At 50.3% G+C, this 15,476-nt stretch overlaps 1 protein-coding gene across 2 annotated transcripts in view; it reads left to right on the forward strand.

Annotated features, from left to right (window-relative positions):
* Positions 1-14,833, forward strand: part of LOC143482149 (pro-neuregulin-2, membrane-bound isoform-like) — a 50,772-nt gene extending 35,939 nt beyond the window's left edge. For both annotated transcript variants that reach the window (XM_076980423.1, XM_076980424.1), the window contains one exon: positions 13,936-14,833. In XM_076980423.1, coding sequence (XP_076836538.1) covers positions 13,936-14,060 — 125 coding nt within the window. In that variant the 3' untranslated portion in view covers positions 14,061-14,833. The remainder of the gene's footprint in view (positions 1-13,935) is intronic.
* The last annotated feature ends 643 nt before the right edge of the window (positions 14,834-15,476 follow it).

The following is a 15,476-nucleotide window of genomic DNA, read 5'->3' on the forward strand; positions in this document are numbered from 1 at the left end:
AGAGAGACAGAGAAGACAGAGAGAGACAGACAGACAGACAATGAGATGAAAAGGCCCAGCCGCAGAGGCAGCCGCTTCCCGCCCCACGTCGTGCCAGGTGTCTAGCCAATCACGTGTGGCCTTGGTCCAAAACAACCAATCACGTTGGAGGGGTGTGCACTGGTACTGTGATAAAGAAAATCAACCTCTGTCTGAAACTCTTATTCATTTACGTAACAAGCAAACGCTCACGCACACTAAAGTCCCCGTGACTCGATGTGACCAGATGGAGTAATTGGTGTCATTAATAACACCAGCGACGGTGCAGGCGTCCGGGTAAAGGTTAGCTAAGGCTGTCCGGAGAGAGATACGATGATGAGGAGACAACGAGAGAGGTAGAATGAAAGAGAGAGAAAGACAGGAACCCTGTAATGAAGACAAGCAGCAGGCATAACTGCCCCTCGGGGTGGCCACGTGCACGGCTGCCTGTCATACTGGAGCGGCACCGTGACCAGAGGAAAGAGCGCAGTGCCGGCCACACTCCTCCGCTAAGCATTGTGGCCCGCAGTGCGTGTGCGTGCGCGTGTGCGCGTGTGTGTGTCTGTGTCTGTGTGTGTTTAAGGCAATCCTGGATTCTCAAGAGGTGAAAGGTTAATAGGTCACTAAAAGGGGTGAAGCGTAACAGGCGCGAGGGCTGAGGGGTCATGCGTGCATCGGTAGTGGGCAAACACTCGCCGTCCAAACAGCCAGTACAGACGACTCTATTTGTTAGTAGTCCCTCACATTTGCCGTGACCCCCAGACATGCGTGCTGATCCTAACCCAGGATACACAGTGGGGAAAAAGTGTTTGGCATGGGCTTCATGCTCCATCGGATCCCAGATAATCCCCCCCCACCCCCCCACACACCCCACCCCACCCCCGCCACCGTGGCGATGGCAAACGTGGGTGTTTTGCGCAGGCTCATATCTCCACACACGTTTCTGCTGTTTTTTTTTTTTTGTTTTGTTTTGTTTTGGTTTTTTTGGTTGTTTTTGTTTGTCCTCATGACGTCTGCTAACTTTCTTGGCCTGCGTGAATTGAATGTTGGAGTTTTTCCACGTTGGCACAAGACATTCGGACTGGGCCTGGGTGTTTTGGTTTTGTTACGACTCATGACGTTCCTGTGATATCTCTTTTATTTTCGTTCTCCCACTGCAGGTTGGGTCATGCATTATGTCGGAGGGCGTTGAACGCAGGAGCCTGTCTCCGCTGCAGTGCCCTCCCGTGAAACGGGTTCCGGTCACTTAAGTGTCTCGTCCGTAGGGGGCGCTCCGCCCGTCCTGAGAGAGAGGCAGGAAGGAGAGAGCGAAGGAGAGCGTGAGATGAGAGGAATGTGTTGATGGAAAACACAGCTGGGCGGCTGATTGTTCAAACCTCATCAGTCACGCTGGGGCCCACCAGCAACACTCTTTTTTTACCCTCTCTCCCACCCTCACACACACACACACACACACACACACACACACACACACACACACACACACACACACACACACACACACACACACACACACACACACACTCCTGAGAAGCGGCTCACAAATGCTACCATCCACACCACCTGCCTGCATGATGAAAGCTAATCCATTTCTGCCTAACTCGTCTAGTGTAAACCCTCATTTACTTCTATTACAGGTTTTTAACCTCAGCCGCAGAGCCGGTGCCAACATTCATGCTCTGTCATTCATGCCCATCGTCCTCTGTTTCTCTCTCTCTCTCCCGTGTCTTTCATGTAGTGAAACAGTTCCGCCTCTCTGCTGTCAGCGTTCCTACGCTGCATACAGCAGCTATAACTTTACACAACAAGCCAGCTCTTTCTTCCGTGCTCTCTCCTTCACGCCGCCGCTCTCTCCTTCCCTCCTTTCTGCACGCTTCACTTTTTCTCTGACAGCACAAATGACGAGATTAACTTGGCTCAAATGACGCTAGAAATCTTCCTTGGCTGTCAGCTGCTGTGGAGGCTTATTGTGAAGGGCCTGTAAGCGGATCGATGGCATTGATCAGTGTGTCGGGGCCGAGTAGGGCCACGGGCCGGGCCGGGTGAGCTCACGGGGCTGCCGTCCACGTGGGGACGCGTGGGCCACGGGGCAGGCGGAGCGGGACCGTGGGTGCAGAGAGGGTCCACGGGCCGGGTGGGTTGGCAGCTCCTAGCCTCAGCTTAATAGATCAACTTCACACAAGCATGTCAACACAGAGGGGTCAGGAAGCACTCAGACAGACCCACTGCTGTCCACGCCGTCTGGTCAGACCCGACTCCGCCCTTCATATGCGCCCAACCCCCACGTGGACGGGGTTTTGGGTGTGGTTCGTGTGTTGGAGTGTGTCAGGGAGACTGTTTCAGATTATGACACTGCCCGGAGATCATACATGGTCAAGTTGCTGATTAGTGCGGGGTGTTTGACCTTTGACCCTAGGGTTGGCTGTCTGGGAGAGGAGGGTGTATTGCGCTCTGCTCACGCTACAGCTCTGGCCACATCAGGAGTACGGAGGAGTAGATCTGTCTCTCTCAGTCCTCCCCCCTCGGCCCAGATGACTCCCCCATCCTCCCTCCCTTCTGTCTCTCTCTCTCTCTAACCTGGTGCTAGTGGTCTTTTGCCCACAGAGTATTAATTATTTCATTAGGCTTGTTTTAGTGGAGTGAACTCTGTTTTCTGTTTTCCTCATCAGCCTGGTTGTGTGTGTGTGTGTGTGTGTGTGTGTATGTGTGTGTGTGTGTGTGTGTGTGTGTGTGTGTGTGTGTGTGTGTGTGTGTGTGTGCGTGCGTTGGGGCCGCAGCTGGCTCTGATGGGCAGGGCAGCTGTGAGAGGTCTGCAGGCTGGTGCAGTGGTGGGTGGGTGGGGTCAGATGCAGCCCCCCAAGGCTCAGCCCCCCCCACCACCACTACCACCTCCATCACTAAAGCTGCCAGCTCACACCAGGCTCCAGACGCCACCATTTCACGGCATTCGCTGCGTGAGGGCGGCGACCTGCGCGTGCGCGTGTCAGCCCGGATGGGTGGAGGTCTGATGTTAAGGCGGAGACGAGACCAGAAGCGTGCCGTCACTCCACACCAGTGTGTGTGTGTGTGTGTGTGTGTGTGTGTGTGTGTGTGTGTGAGGGAGCATGGGCCAGTGGGAGGGCGTGGAGAGCAGCAGCCTACCGCTGAGAGTGCCGGCCAGGATTGGGCTTGTTCTGGACTGCGTAGCTGAGACGGGCCGGCCTCTGTGAGCGCCCCCGGGTGCGGGAACCCGTCCGGAGGGAACCGGGAGCTCTCGCCTCCCCATGGACCCGGATGTGTTTGTATATCACCACCCTGCGTTGCTGGTGTCGCTGCGGGAGGGGAAGAGAGTGGCGGCGGGGGCCGGGGCCGCCCCCCCCGGGTGTGGGTGCAGGTGGGGCTGCAGGAGGCTGCGCGGGCGGAGCGCTCCTCTCTTGCTCCCCACCCTGCTGCTGTTGCTGCTGCTGGCGGCCCTGGGTACTGGCCTGCTCCTCCGTCACCGGGCTCGGACCCAGGACCACGTTCGTCACCGAGACCCCAACCTCCTGGATGTCCTCAGAGGGGAGCAAGACGAGACACAGAAGGCAGAGGAGGAGGAGGAGGAGGAGGAAGGGCTCAGCCAGGACACCACTCCCCCCTGGACGCCCGTCACACCCGCTGGTGTCGGCGGCACCGTTGCCTCCACGTCCTCCCATTGGACGGGGGTGAACGTGTCCACCGCGAGCCTGGCACGAGCCTCCTCTCCTCCCGCTGCCAGCCCCGTAGGCACCGGGGCCCTCAGGCCGACGCCCAGCAGTACCCCGCCTACTCTGGGTAAGCGCTCGGTTTGTTTACGCGGCTTGACGTATTTTGCAATCGCATGCAACAACGGCTCTTTGATTTCACTGCCTCTGCAGTGGCTGTAGAGGACAAGACCGGGCCCATCAGCTCCGCCACGAGAACAGGCCAGAGCAAGAGAGGCATAAAAGCGCGTTAATCAGAGGGAGAAGAACAGGGTGTAGTTCACACGTGCTATCCTTCCTGGGCAGAGATGGCCCTCATTGTTTCTGCCTCTGATGTTGTTTGTAGCTGAAGTCCAGAGTTTCCTGGAAAGGGCTTTTTAGAGCATTACCATTACTAACGGTTTGTTTATGAGGCTCACAAATTCCTCACTCAGATAATGTCCCACTTTGGCATTGCGCCTAAACATTGATTGGACAGTCTTGTGCCCGTCAGATACCTCTCAAAGCCTCTGGATCAGCCATTGGTTGTTTTTTGAAGTCTGGATTATATAAACACCATGTACATGTCAATTGTGCAATGTATAGATAATGGAAAAGGTCAAGGGGCAAAAGGGCCTACTGGTTAAGGTGATCTGTAGGTGTGTGTGTGTGTGTGTGTGTGTGTGTGTGTGTGTGTGTGTGTGTGTGTGTGTGTGTGTGTGTGTGTGTGTGTGTGTGTGTGTGTGTGTGTGTGTGTGTGTGTGTGTGTGTGCGTGTGTGTGTGTTTATTATCATGAGTGGTTGGTTATATGTCTGTTTAAGGAGAGTTCAGCTTCATCCATTATAGCTCTCAATTCTGCTGTTGTCTTCTTGTTTCATTGCCGTATCCAAATTTTGCTCCAGAAACAAGATTATGGTAAAACACTGACTACACATTGACCATGGCCAAATGTTCATGACTGGATCTGTGGAGTAAGGGATGTGGTGAATTCTGGGTAAACGGCAGAGCAGTGTGACTGGACAGCACCCCGGGCTTCACACAGCTCCTCTGTTCTCTCTCAATCCTCAGGATTTACTGATACTGGCATGTCAGCTTGGTGTACAATGGCAAAGCCCCCAACCAAAACATACAGAATACCGAGCACATGTACTGTTACCTTTCTCACAAACAAGGGCTAGTTCTGGGATGACTCTAGTAGTTTTAACAAGTCCTGTCTGGCACTTCAGAGATTAGGATTAATGCACACTAGACCCCTTAATTGCATCCTTCATTTGGAACAAACGACCTTCCCTTGACACTGATAAGCAGGCATCTCACTGGTGGCTGCTAGCTTAGCGGTTATGGTTATAATCCTACATGCTTTTTACAGTACACTTTACTAAATATGTTTTGTAGTATGTATCTTGTACATTGTATCTTGTACATCTTGTGCAATTTTATTTGCTCACATTTTATTTGCTCAGTGGGTAATCTGCCGTGTATAAAGAATGATCTGAAAATTAGTTGTTGATTGGACCCATCATCAAAAAGTGAGTTCTGCAAACAATTTCTGTAAGTGTTGTATGTGTTGTGTTTTACGGTCATCAGATACTGGAGCTTTGTGTTGTGGTTGTTGCTTTAGATTCCTCTGGCTTCTTGCACTGCTAGAAAGCCTGTCAAAATCTGAGCTACGGTTAGGAAGTCAAAAAAACAGACACAGGCTTTCACAACTACCTTCACCATTTTCCTTTGCATGTACTAAGCGCGTCTGCCAGATAAAACCTTATATTTCTACAGTCTTGTGACATCAGAAGTCTCAGGAGGAAGGCCAGAGTTGATATATCTTCTGCAAGAGATATTTTGTTAGCAGTGTGTGAGTTACTGTCTTTAGTGAAAACAGTCAAACCATCAGAAGTCCTTCGGTAGATAATGGGTGAAACAGGGCTTTGAAATCACTGTGGAATGTACCTTCTGTACAGATGCATTGTGCTTTGTGTTGTTTTGGGATTACACGTCTCTCTAAAATATTTCACAACAACCTCAGTGGAACGTCTAAGTTGTAATCATGGCTTGAGTTATAGTCACCGGGATGTTTATTGTGTTGCTTTTCAGAGAGTAAAGAGATAAATAGAAAAGAACAGAGGAGGTGTTCATTTTGATGTCTGAGCACACACAATGACCTATATATACTTTTAGAGAGAGAGAGAGAGAGAGAGAGATGCAACCTGCATGTCTAATTGTGTCTGGCATCTAATCAGATGGTGCCCTGTGGTCTGAGAAAACTATTGCTACAAAACTGATATTCTAAACTCTGTTTCCATGTCTGTGGGGTTTTGTCCCATGTGTGTGTTTGGTGAGTGAACCACAATGGTAATGTGTGTGTGTGTGTGTGTGTGTATGTGTGTGTATAATAGAGAAAACCTCTCTGAAGGCTCCGGGAAGCCCTTAAAAAGCGAGGGATGTTTCAGATAATGAAAACCACACAAAATCAGCAAGAATGCATGCAGTATAAACTGACCTTCTTCTGAAGTGATAAGGGAGCTGTGTCCCATCAGTAACGTGAGCCATCTCCACAACTCTGCCAAGAGTCCTGCGGGGAGGGGCTACACAGGTACAACGCCCTGACCATGACAGGAAGCTGGGAGGACACTCAATCTGTCCTGGCGTGTAGGACACTCAATCTATACTGGTGTGTAGGACACTCAATATGTACTGGTGTGTAGGACACTCATGTGTACTGGTGTGTAGGACACTCATGTGTACTGGTGTGTAGGACACTCAATCTGTACTGGCGTGTAGGACACTCAATCTGTACTGGTGTGTAGGACACTCAATCTGTCCTGGTGTGTAGGACACTCATCTGTACTGGTGTGTAGGACATTCATCTGTACTGGTATGTAGGACACTCATCTGTACTGGTGTGTAGGACACTCAGTCTGTACTGGTGTGTTGGACACTCAGTCTGTACTGGTGTGTAGGACACTCAGTCTGTACTGGAGTGTAGGACACTCAGTCTGTACTTGAGTGTAGGACACTCAATCTGTACTGGTGTGTAGGACACTCAATCTGTACTGGCGTCTAGGACACTCATCACACTGGCGTCTAGGACACTCAATCTGTACTGCCGTCTAGGACACTCATCCACACTGGCGTCTAGGACACTCATCACACTGGCGTCTAGGACACTCAATCTGTACTGCCGTCTAGGACACTCATCACACTGGCATCTAGGACACTCATCACACTGGCGTCTAGGACACTCAATCTGTACTGCCGTCTAGGACACTCATCACACTGGCGTCTAGGACAGTCATCACACTGGCGTCTAGGACACTCATCACACTGGCGTCTAGGACACTCAATCTGTACTGCCGTCTAGGACACTCATCCACACTGGCGTCTAGGACAGTCATCACACTGGCGTCTAGGACACTCAATCTGTACTGCCGTCTAGGACACTCATCCACACTGGCGTCTAGGACAGTCATCACACTGGCGTCTAGGACACTCAATCTGTACTGCCGTCTAGGACACTCATCCACACTGGCGTCTAGGACACTCAGTCTGTACTGCCGTCTAGGACACTCATCACACTGGCGTCTAGGACACTCATCACGCTGGCGTCTAGGACACTCATCACGCTGAAGCATTATTTGTCAGCTGCTGCCTGTTTCGTCCTTTTACTCTCTTGGGCTTTTCAAAATACCACAGTCTACCAAAGTGCATTTACACATCAATCAAATCCAAATGTCATCCTTTCTCCTCCGCCCCGCCACATAGATGAACGGACGTCCCGCAGGACGCCAGCGCCCATGACTGGTAAGACGTTTGGAGGTCCTCTTAATTGGGAGCGCATGACAGTTTATAGAGAGTGCAGAGATGCGCTGGCCACCTGCCGGATGTCCCTCCCTTACGTCTGTGAGAATGTACTGGTCTCCGAGTGAGCATATGCGCCATGGACGTGCCTTCTGAAGAAGAAGGAAACCATTTGGGGCGCGAGGGGACCTCTCCTTTCATTTTTACGACTTTCCTAGAACCCTTTGGAGAGCGTGGAAAGATGGACATGTTTATGAAGCTTTCCACATGGCCCCCTTTAGCCCCTGCAACCCGCTCCACACCCCCTCCTCAGTTCCTCAGCCATGAAGGATTCATCAAGCTGAGGAGCTGAGCTCGCTGGAGAAGCCCCTGGGTTTTGGAGCCGGGGAGAGTGACCCCGTTTGGGGCGCTGTAGGTCAGACCATATCAGCCTTCACAACTAGGGCCAAGGAATTTTGGGCAAGCGAGGGGAATGGGTGGAGCCTCAGAGCTAATGAGCCGGTGAGTTTTGGGGGGGGGCTAATCCAGCGCGGCTCGAGGCCTGGTCAGACTGACCTTGCAGGAGTGGAATGTGCCGTTGGTCATCACCGTAGCTCTGGGCTACGCAGCGGCATCAAGAGACAGAATGAGCGTTTAAGTGCGAGGGGCCAACTCGGCATGTCCTGTCAGCTGGAGAATAGAGAGCGCCCCTGGCTGGGGGAAGGGGGGGGGGGGGGGGTAGGGGGGTAGGCGCTTTAGTCGAACACCGCACACGGAGCCCGGAGAAGCAGCTGTCGGCTTAGCAACCCCAGACAGCACTGCTGTCAGGAGCTGCCTTAATTCCCCCCTCAGTCCTTCTTCCCCGTGGCCAGCCAGTGAAGAATGCAGCGGAGAAAGGCTTGCGAACACAGCCAGTGGAGACGAGCCTTCAGCTAGAGGAGACAGCAGGAATGAAGGGGAGCTCATTATTGGTTGGTTTTGGAGTGTCGGCAGGGTTGCCTGTGCTGAAGCATCCGTCCTCTCATCTGGTGGAGAGAGAGATGTCTGGGCTGACCCCACCATGCATGCAAATGTCCAGTGCCGTCTCTCTCTCTCTGCCTCTTTCTTCTCGTCTCAATCCCCCGTCTGTCTCTCTCCATCTCTTCCCATCTCATTTTTCAATTCATTTAATATGTGACTGTGATTATACAGTTTTACTAAAGCGGTACAAAAGTTGCGAAAAGAAATGTAAAAAAGTTAGATGTAGAAGGAGGGAAAACATTCATATTTAACAACTCAAAAAACAAATAAATACATAAATAAATTAATAAACCAACAGAAATCAATATCAATATAGTGTGGACTACATAAAAATGTATAAGGGAAAGGACACGGTTTTTGAATATGTTGTTAATTCTCTGAAGATTTTTAAAGAATTCATCTATTATTTATTTATATTTTGAGTAGATGAGAAATGCATTTGGTCTTTTATTTCCATTCAGCCTCGTGCTTCCACTCCTGGCATCCAGGTGTTATGGTATCAGTCTATTTCCACATCCAGCTTGTGGTCACTCCTATAATTTGCTAGAGTTTTACTTTCATGTACATATTTAATGATGTTTTTGACATATCTGTGGCGTTTTAGTTTGCTTCACAGATTTACATCATTTTTACATATGTTATCATTGGTGGGCTTGAATTTTGCCAGCGTCCTGTGTTATGTTGCCAGCAGTGGCACAAGAGGGTTGATGTTCATACATGATAGAGTTGGGCCAGCAGGCAAAGAAGCAGCCACTCTGAACAGAGGAGACAGGCCAGAGGGGTTTTGTATTTTGTTTGTATTTTATTTTGTTCTCTCTCCCTCTTTCACTCTCTACGTGTCTCTTTCTCCCCTCTCGCTCTATCTCTCCCTCTCTCTTTTTCTCAGCTGTTCTACGACACATGCTGCCTCAGCAGGTACATGCAGCTTGTTCACAGACCTCCAGCAGTGAGGTGATTAAAATATCAGATACACGAAGGAATACTGTACAATCGCATAACAGCCAACGCTCTGGAACAGAGTACGAGAATTTTGGCACTATCTCACAGGACCACAGGCGTGAACATGACAGATATCGTCGTAATTAACAACTTGCACACTTTGTATGGAAAGAAGCTTCTTTGAAATCTTCAGTATTATTGAAAACTGTAAACATAAATAGCTGAAATTGTGCAGGTTGTATTACCTCTGAGCTCTCTCACACAGGGAACACTGTGAGTGGACACATCGGGTCTGTCGGTGGGTGGGTGTGGCTGTGTAACTCAGTCTTACTAAATCTCTGTTCCCTCAGGCCCAGAAACGTGCCATTTGCTTCCTGATTGGGGCGTTCATTACAATATGAACATGACCAGGTTTCTATTGAAATGACATTCTCACTTAACATTCAAACTTAATAAATATATAAATGTCCATCTGGATAGATGTGTGAAGCAGCTCAGTTTTAAAGAACTGTTACTTAATTGGAACCATATTGTTCACTGAACCCTGAATAAAGGACAGGTTAGCAAAGACTGCTAACATGGCCAAGAATGAATGACGGCTCATGTGCCCCTGCTAGCTGTCACATGTTCTCCATGTCAGCATTTGCTCTCTTGTAGCTGTAAATCAGATAGGCAGTCAAAACGATCCCACCAGTGTCGCAACTCTGGAGAGGAGGAAAGGAAGGAGGTACGAACGTGTAGGTCTCCACAGCTTGAGGTGGAGGTGCAGCCACGAGGGGAGAGTACAGGCTTCTCCAACACAGGCCAAGCAGGAGCCCAGAGAGGAGCACCATGGGGAAGGGGAGGAGGAGGAGGAGGAGGAGGAGGAGGAGGAGGAGGAAGGGGGCAGAGCACATACCCCTGGGCAGCCAAGGTGCTGGCATGGGGCCAGGTCTGAGGGGAGCTGCATGTGCATGTAGTGCCAGCCAGGAGAGCCGTGTTATTATAGCACGTCTTCGCTGCTGCTTCCTCTACCCCCTCCTCCTCCTCCTCCTCCTCCTCCTCCTCCTCCTCCTCATGTTTATGCCTCATGTCTTGATAACAGATAATCAGGTGATGAAGGAAGGGCAGAGGGAAGCAGCAGAGAGAAAGTCTTTTTTTCACAAAACCAGCTTTCCAAATACGCCACGTATCCGCTGGGGTTGACGACGGAGCCCGGTTACTAGACGATTAAATGGCGGCAAAAGGAGGAAACCACGGAGCTTGATTTCAGCCTCTTTCTGGACGAGGTGTGTGTTTATTCTTCGAAGAGTGGCACTGTTTGGTTCAGCCCCACCATTTTAGGTGAGCGAAAGTGACTGAAAACAAACGCCTCAAACAATAACTCCACTAAATCCTAAACCACTGAAGTCATCGCCTTCCCACAATCACCCTGGAGGCTCAGTATGAGGCGTTCACAGCACTTGTTTGTGTGAAGGCATTTCTGACTTCAGGTGTCGGTGAAATGTATGTGCGTTGCTGAATATAAACTCCGATCCCGTTGGCCAGTACACAGCCTGACAGATTCCGGTTACCTTGGCAGTGTCTTTCAGATTATTACTGTATAGTAAACCGCCACCCGGGAGTCTGAAGACATTTTCCTGTGAATTGTGAGACATTTCCTCACATTCATTTCGAGTTGCATCATCAATGAAGATGATCCAGATTAATCTTTGAATGATCTAATCTTTAGTCTCCATGCCACCCATCATGTATGCAGAGATTTTCATTCATCATGTCATTGCACAAAGACCCCACCTGTGCTCTTTGACATACTATAATCTGGCTTTTCACAGGCTGATTGTGAGGTTTTGAGGCTACCTTTGCATGTATGGGGCTAATTCTTCATGTTAAATCTCCTGTAAATATTAGACTTCCTGTACATCACCCTGGATATCTTTTGTGGTCCCCCCCCCCAAACACACACAAACGCCAATTACATTGCTTGGTTTTCTCTGAGAGGTTTCTCAGTTGGCTGATGATGGATGGCTCAGTTGGCTGATGATTGGTGGTTAGCAAATTTGATGCAGTTTTGTTTGTAATGGATCAATGGCTGATTTCTACTCATTTAAAAAAAAGAATACCATATCATATCATATTCTGTCAGAACAACAAAATTCACACATCCAGAAGTTACCTATGTGTTAGGATTAAAGATGAAAGATACAAACGTCAACTCTACAAAAAAGGAACAAAAGCAGAAATAGCTTTTCTGACTCTCCTGCCCTAGGATTTTGAAAGGCATTGTGGAAAATTCACTGTTTTAAAATAGCAGATAGAATTTTCTCCAAACCCTTCTGCACCACCTCTGCATCTGCTAAACCGGAAAGACAGGACCAAGTGTTTTCCCTCTGTCAGGCCCCACACATGAGGAGTGTACCCTAGTACGCTAGCACACTAGTTCACATTCTAGCACAATAGTCCACATGCTAGCACACTAGTTCACATGCTAGCACCACTAGTCCCACATTCTAGCATGCCAGTCCACACCATAGCACACTAGTTCACATGCTAGCATGCTAGTCCACACCATAGCACACTAGTTCACATGCTAGCATGCTAGTCCACCCTGTAGCACACTAGTTCACATGCCAGGTGCCATCTTTCCTTCCTACGTCCCAGGTGTATGATACACACACTGGTTGCCATGGTTCTGTGGTTAAATCCGCTCCCCAGGAAGAGGGTGCTGCCCACCTGCTCACCTGGAGCACCACCATTCTACCATTCACTTAGAGAGAGAGAGAGAGAGAGGAGAGAGAGAGAAGGGGATGAAACAGAGGAAACAGAAGCTGCCGGGGGAGCCCTGTGGCAGGTGCTCTGGCTCGGAGCTGCTGAATTGGGCTCTGCTGGAGATGATTCCCTTCTCTTTCCTAGCCGTTGCTCATTTTCACACGTTCGTGTAGGAACAAGAGAGTCTTCAGTCATGTTTTAGAGCAGGAGACCAAACAGGCACGGCGAGCTTTTGTTCGGGCCCATAAAACATTATCGTTATTCTCTCTGACGTCCTAATATCTGACATAATTTTTGCAGCATATTTGAGCCTCCAATAGAGGATGGTGCTTTATTGCAGTCTCTTTGTAGGGAACGTTTCAGAATCAGAAACGGTGGATGGAACTTGAGGGCTGTGTGTGGTGTGCATTCATAACGGTGTTTTATGGAGGGGTGTGTGTGTGTGTGTGTGTGTGTGTGTGTGTGTGTGTGTGTGTGCGAGTGTTTGTGTGTTTGTGTGTGTGTGTGTGTGTGTGTGTGTGTGTGAGTGTGTGTGTGTGTGTTGTGCGTGCGCACGCGTTAACAATGTTTATGGGAGGGCGGATGAAACAGCTTCAGGGTGAACTCACAATCCCTGATACTGAGGGGAGTGTCTCCTAGAAACACCAAGAAAAGTGTGGTGTGTGTTGTGGTGTGTGTCTTTTTGTGGTGCCTGTGGCATGGCTGGCAGTTGTAATGAGTGGGACTGTATGGTAGTAATCTCACACTGTGCTCATGCTAGCTGAGTTCATGCATGTGCACTTGGAGTGCTTGGTGTTCAAGATTGGAGTGCTTGGTGTCCCGCTTCCAGACGATCAGCGTCTAAATGCAGGGCCATGAGAAATTGTAAACTCACCCCACACAATAGTTGATGCATGGCAGAGATTTAGTACCAGCAGGAAATGACTTCCATTGTCAGTCATCACTTCTTTCTTGTCTTGATTCCAAGCGATTTGAAAACGCGTAAACATGCACACATGTGTCCCAGGAGAGCGCGGGGCGTGAACGGAGCTCTTGGTAAGGAGAGCCCCAACAATGCGCTCGTAACAGAATCTCTGCCTTTTCTCCCAGTCTAATCACACCACATGGATCCTCTCTACACCCACTTCTGCCTCCCTTCCTTCTCTCTCTCTCTCTCTCTCTCTCTCTCTTTTGGCACACACACACACACACACACACACACACACACACACACACACACACACACACACACACACACTTTTTCCTCTCTCGGTCCCTTTTGTACATTTTTTCTTTCTCTTTCTGCCTTCTTTTCTCATTCGATCCTCCCAGAACATGTTGTACGTGTCTCATCTGATGCAGCAGAATTTCGAATGGCTGAGGTTTAGTACGTTCCAGCACCCCTCCACCCTCCACCCCCACCCCTCCCCCTCCACCCCCACCTCGCTGAAATGTTTATCTTTGCAAACTGAACATCTTGAGACGCCATCAGGGTAGTTGGAGATGGGTGGGATACGGTTGTGAAGAGGTCATTGTTGTGGAGTGAATGCCTGTTTTATTGTGCTGTTTACACGAGCCTAATGGGAGGATAAGCTGTCCGTTATGTGGCGCGAGCGGGCCTGTCGTGCTACGTTGTCTCTCGCCTGACTCCCGCTCTCCAGACGCGCCCACTGGGGTCACGGCGGCCGGGGGTTTCGGTGCCCGGTTCGGCCTGCTCGTCACGGGGCGGTGGGCAGCGCCATGCTAACACGCCCCTTGTCTCTCGTTCCTCCTCAGTAACCACGACGTTGCCTCCAGGCTCGGGACACGCGAGGAGATGCAACGACACAGAGAAGGGGTACTGCGTGAACGACGGAGAATGCTACTTCATCCACGGCATCAATCAGCTCTCTTGCAAGTGAGTTCCTCTCCCGTCCACCACACCCCGCGCGCACCGTGGTGCCCGACGGATTGGGTTTATAGCGTGGAGTAGTGTGGATGTACATGGATGCTAATTCATCTCTCTGATTTCACTTCTAGAATGGGGACAGAATATGTGCAGATATATAAACATGTATGTTTTATACAGCTGGGCAACATGATGCGCCAATGATGCTCCTCACAGGGATCTTCAGAGAATGATTAAGAAGCTTTCTCTCTCTTTCTCTCTCTCTCACTCCCTTTTTCTTTCTCTCTCCCTCTCCATCTTTCTATTCCCCTCTCTCTGTCTCTCTTTCATTAAATCTATTGCATTGTTTGGAGTACACAGCGTCTTCAACACAAGCCAAATGCTATCCATCAAACCATCTAGCTTTTCCAATTTATCCAAGGCCCCCACATCACTCTCTCTCTCTCTCTCTCTCTCTCTCTCTCTCTCTCATTGTGAGTCCCTCAGCAGTATCCCTCTGACCACCCCTCCTCATCTCTCCAGCGTGTTTGTGGCCCAGCAGGTTGACTCATTGGTGCAGATGTTGATGAGTGTGGTTTGTCTCCTTCTCCCTACGTGATGCGCATGGGCAGGAAGTGATGGCCCCCGCTCCACCCTGACAGGCCGTGTTTAGCGTGCCGGGGGGCGGGCGCAGCAGGCCACTCTGAAATGCCGTGTCACGCTGGTTAGAGAGCGGTCGCAAATATTTACGAGAGGCCGAGGCCGCCCACCAGGAAAATAGGCCCCATGCTTATGTTGTAGTTTTGGGAGGGGGGGTGGGGAGAGAGAAAATGAGGGGAGGGGGGGGGGGGGGGGGGATGAGGGTAGAGGGTGGGTGTGTGTGCGTGTGTGTGTGGTGGTTTGTGTGTGTGTGGGGGGGCAGCTTTTGTACAGCTGCTTTTAGGATTGCAGAGGACATCTTGTTATGGGCCCGAAAAAACATTGAGCCTTATTATGCAAACAGTGTACACCTGACTGAGGGCATGGACTAGCTCCTCTGGGTACAGATACAAATGGAGCCTGGGGGGGCCTGGGGGCCACAGGGGCCTGGGGGTCAGTTCATATGGGGAGCATGTGTGTATAATGTATGTGTACATAGTGGATATACAGTATGTTGTCCCACGCCGTGTCCAAGCACACGCTTCAGTGGCAGTTTGTTGATGTGATTGGGGCGGGGGGGGGAGCAGTGGCGAGAGTCCGTGTTGTGGTTTCCACTCCGCCTCAGACCACAGGCTGTGCTGGTGTTATGAGTGGCACCTGCTGTTACTTTCAGCCCAGCTGCAATTTGTGTGTGTGTGTGTGTGTGAGTGTGTGAGTTGTGTGTGTGTGTCTCGTTGCGCCGGTGCCGGCAGGACGCTGCTCGAGCGACTAGTGAAGCCACGGGTTGCAGCAGCCATTCAATACGGGGCGT

Source organism: Brachyhypopomus gauderio, chromosome 18 (assembly GCF_052324685.1).
Source record: "Brachyhypopomus gauderio isolate BG-103 chromosome 18, BGAUD_0.2, whole genome shotgun sequence".
Classification (NCBI taxonomy): domain Eukaryota; kingdom Metazoa; phylum Chordata; class Actinopteri; order Gymnotiformes; family Hypopomidae; genus Brachyhypopomus; species Brachyhypopomus gauderio.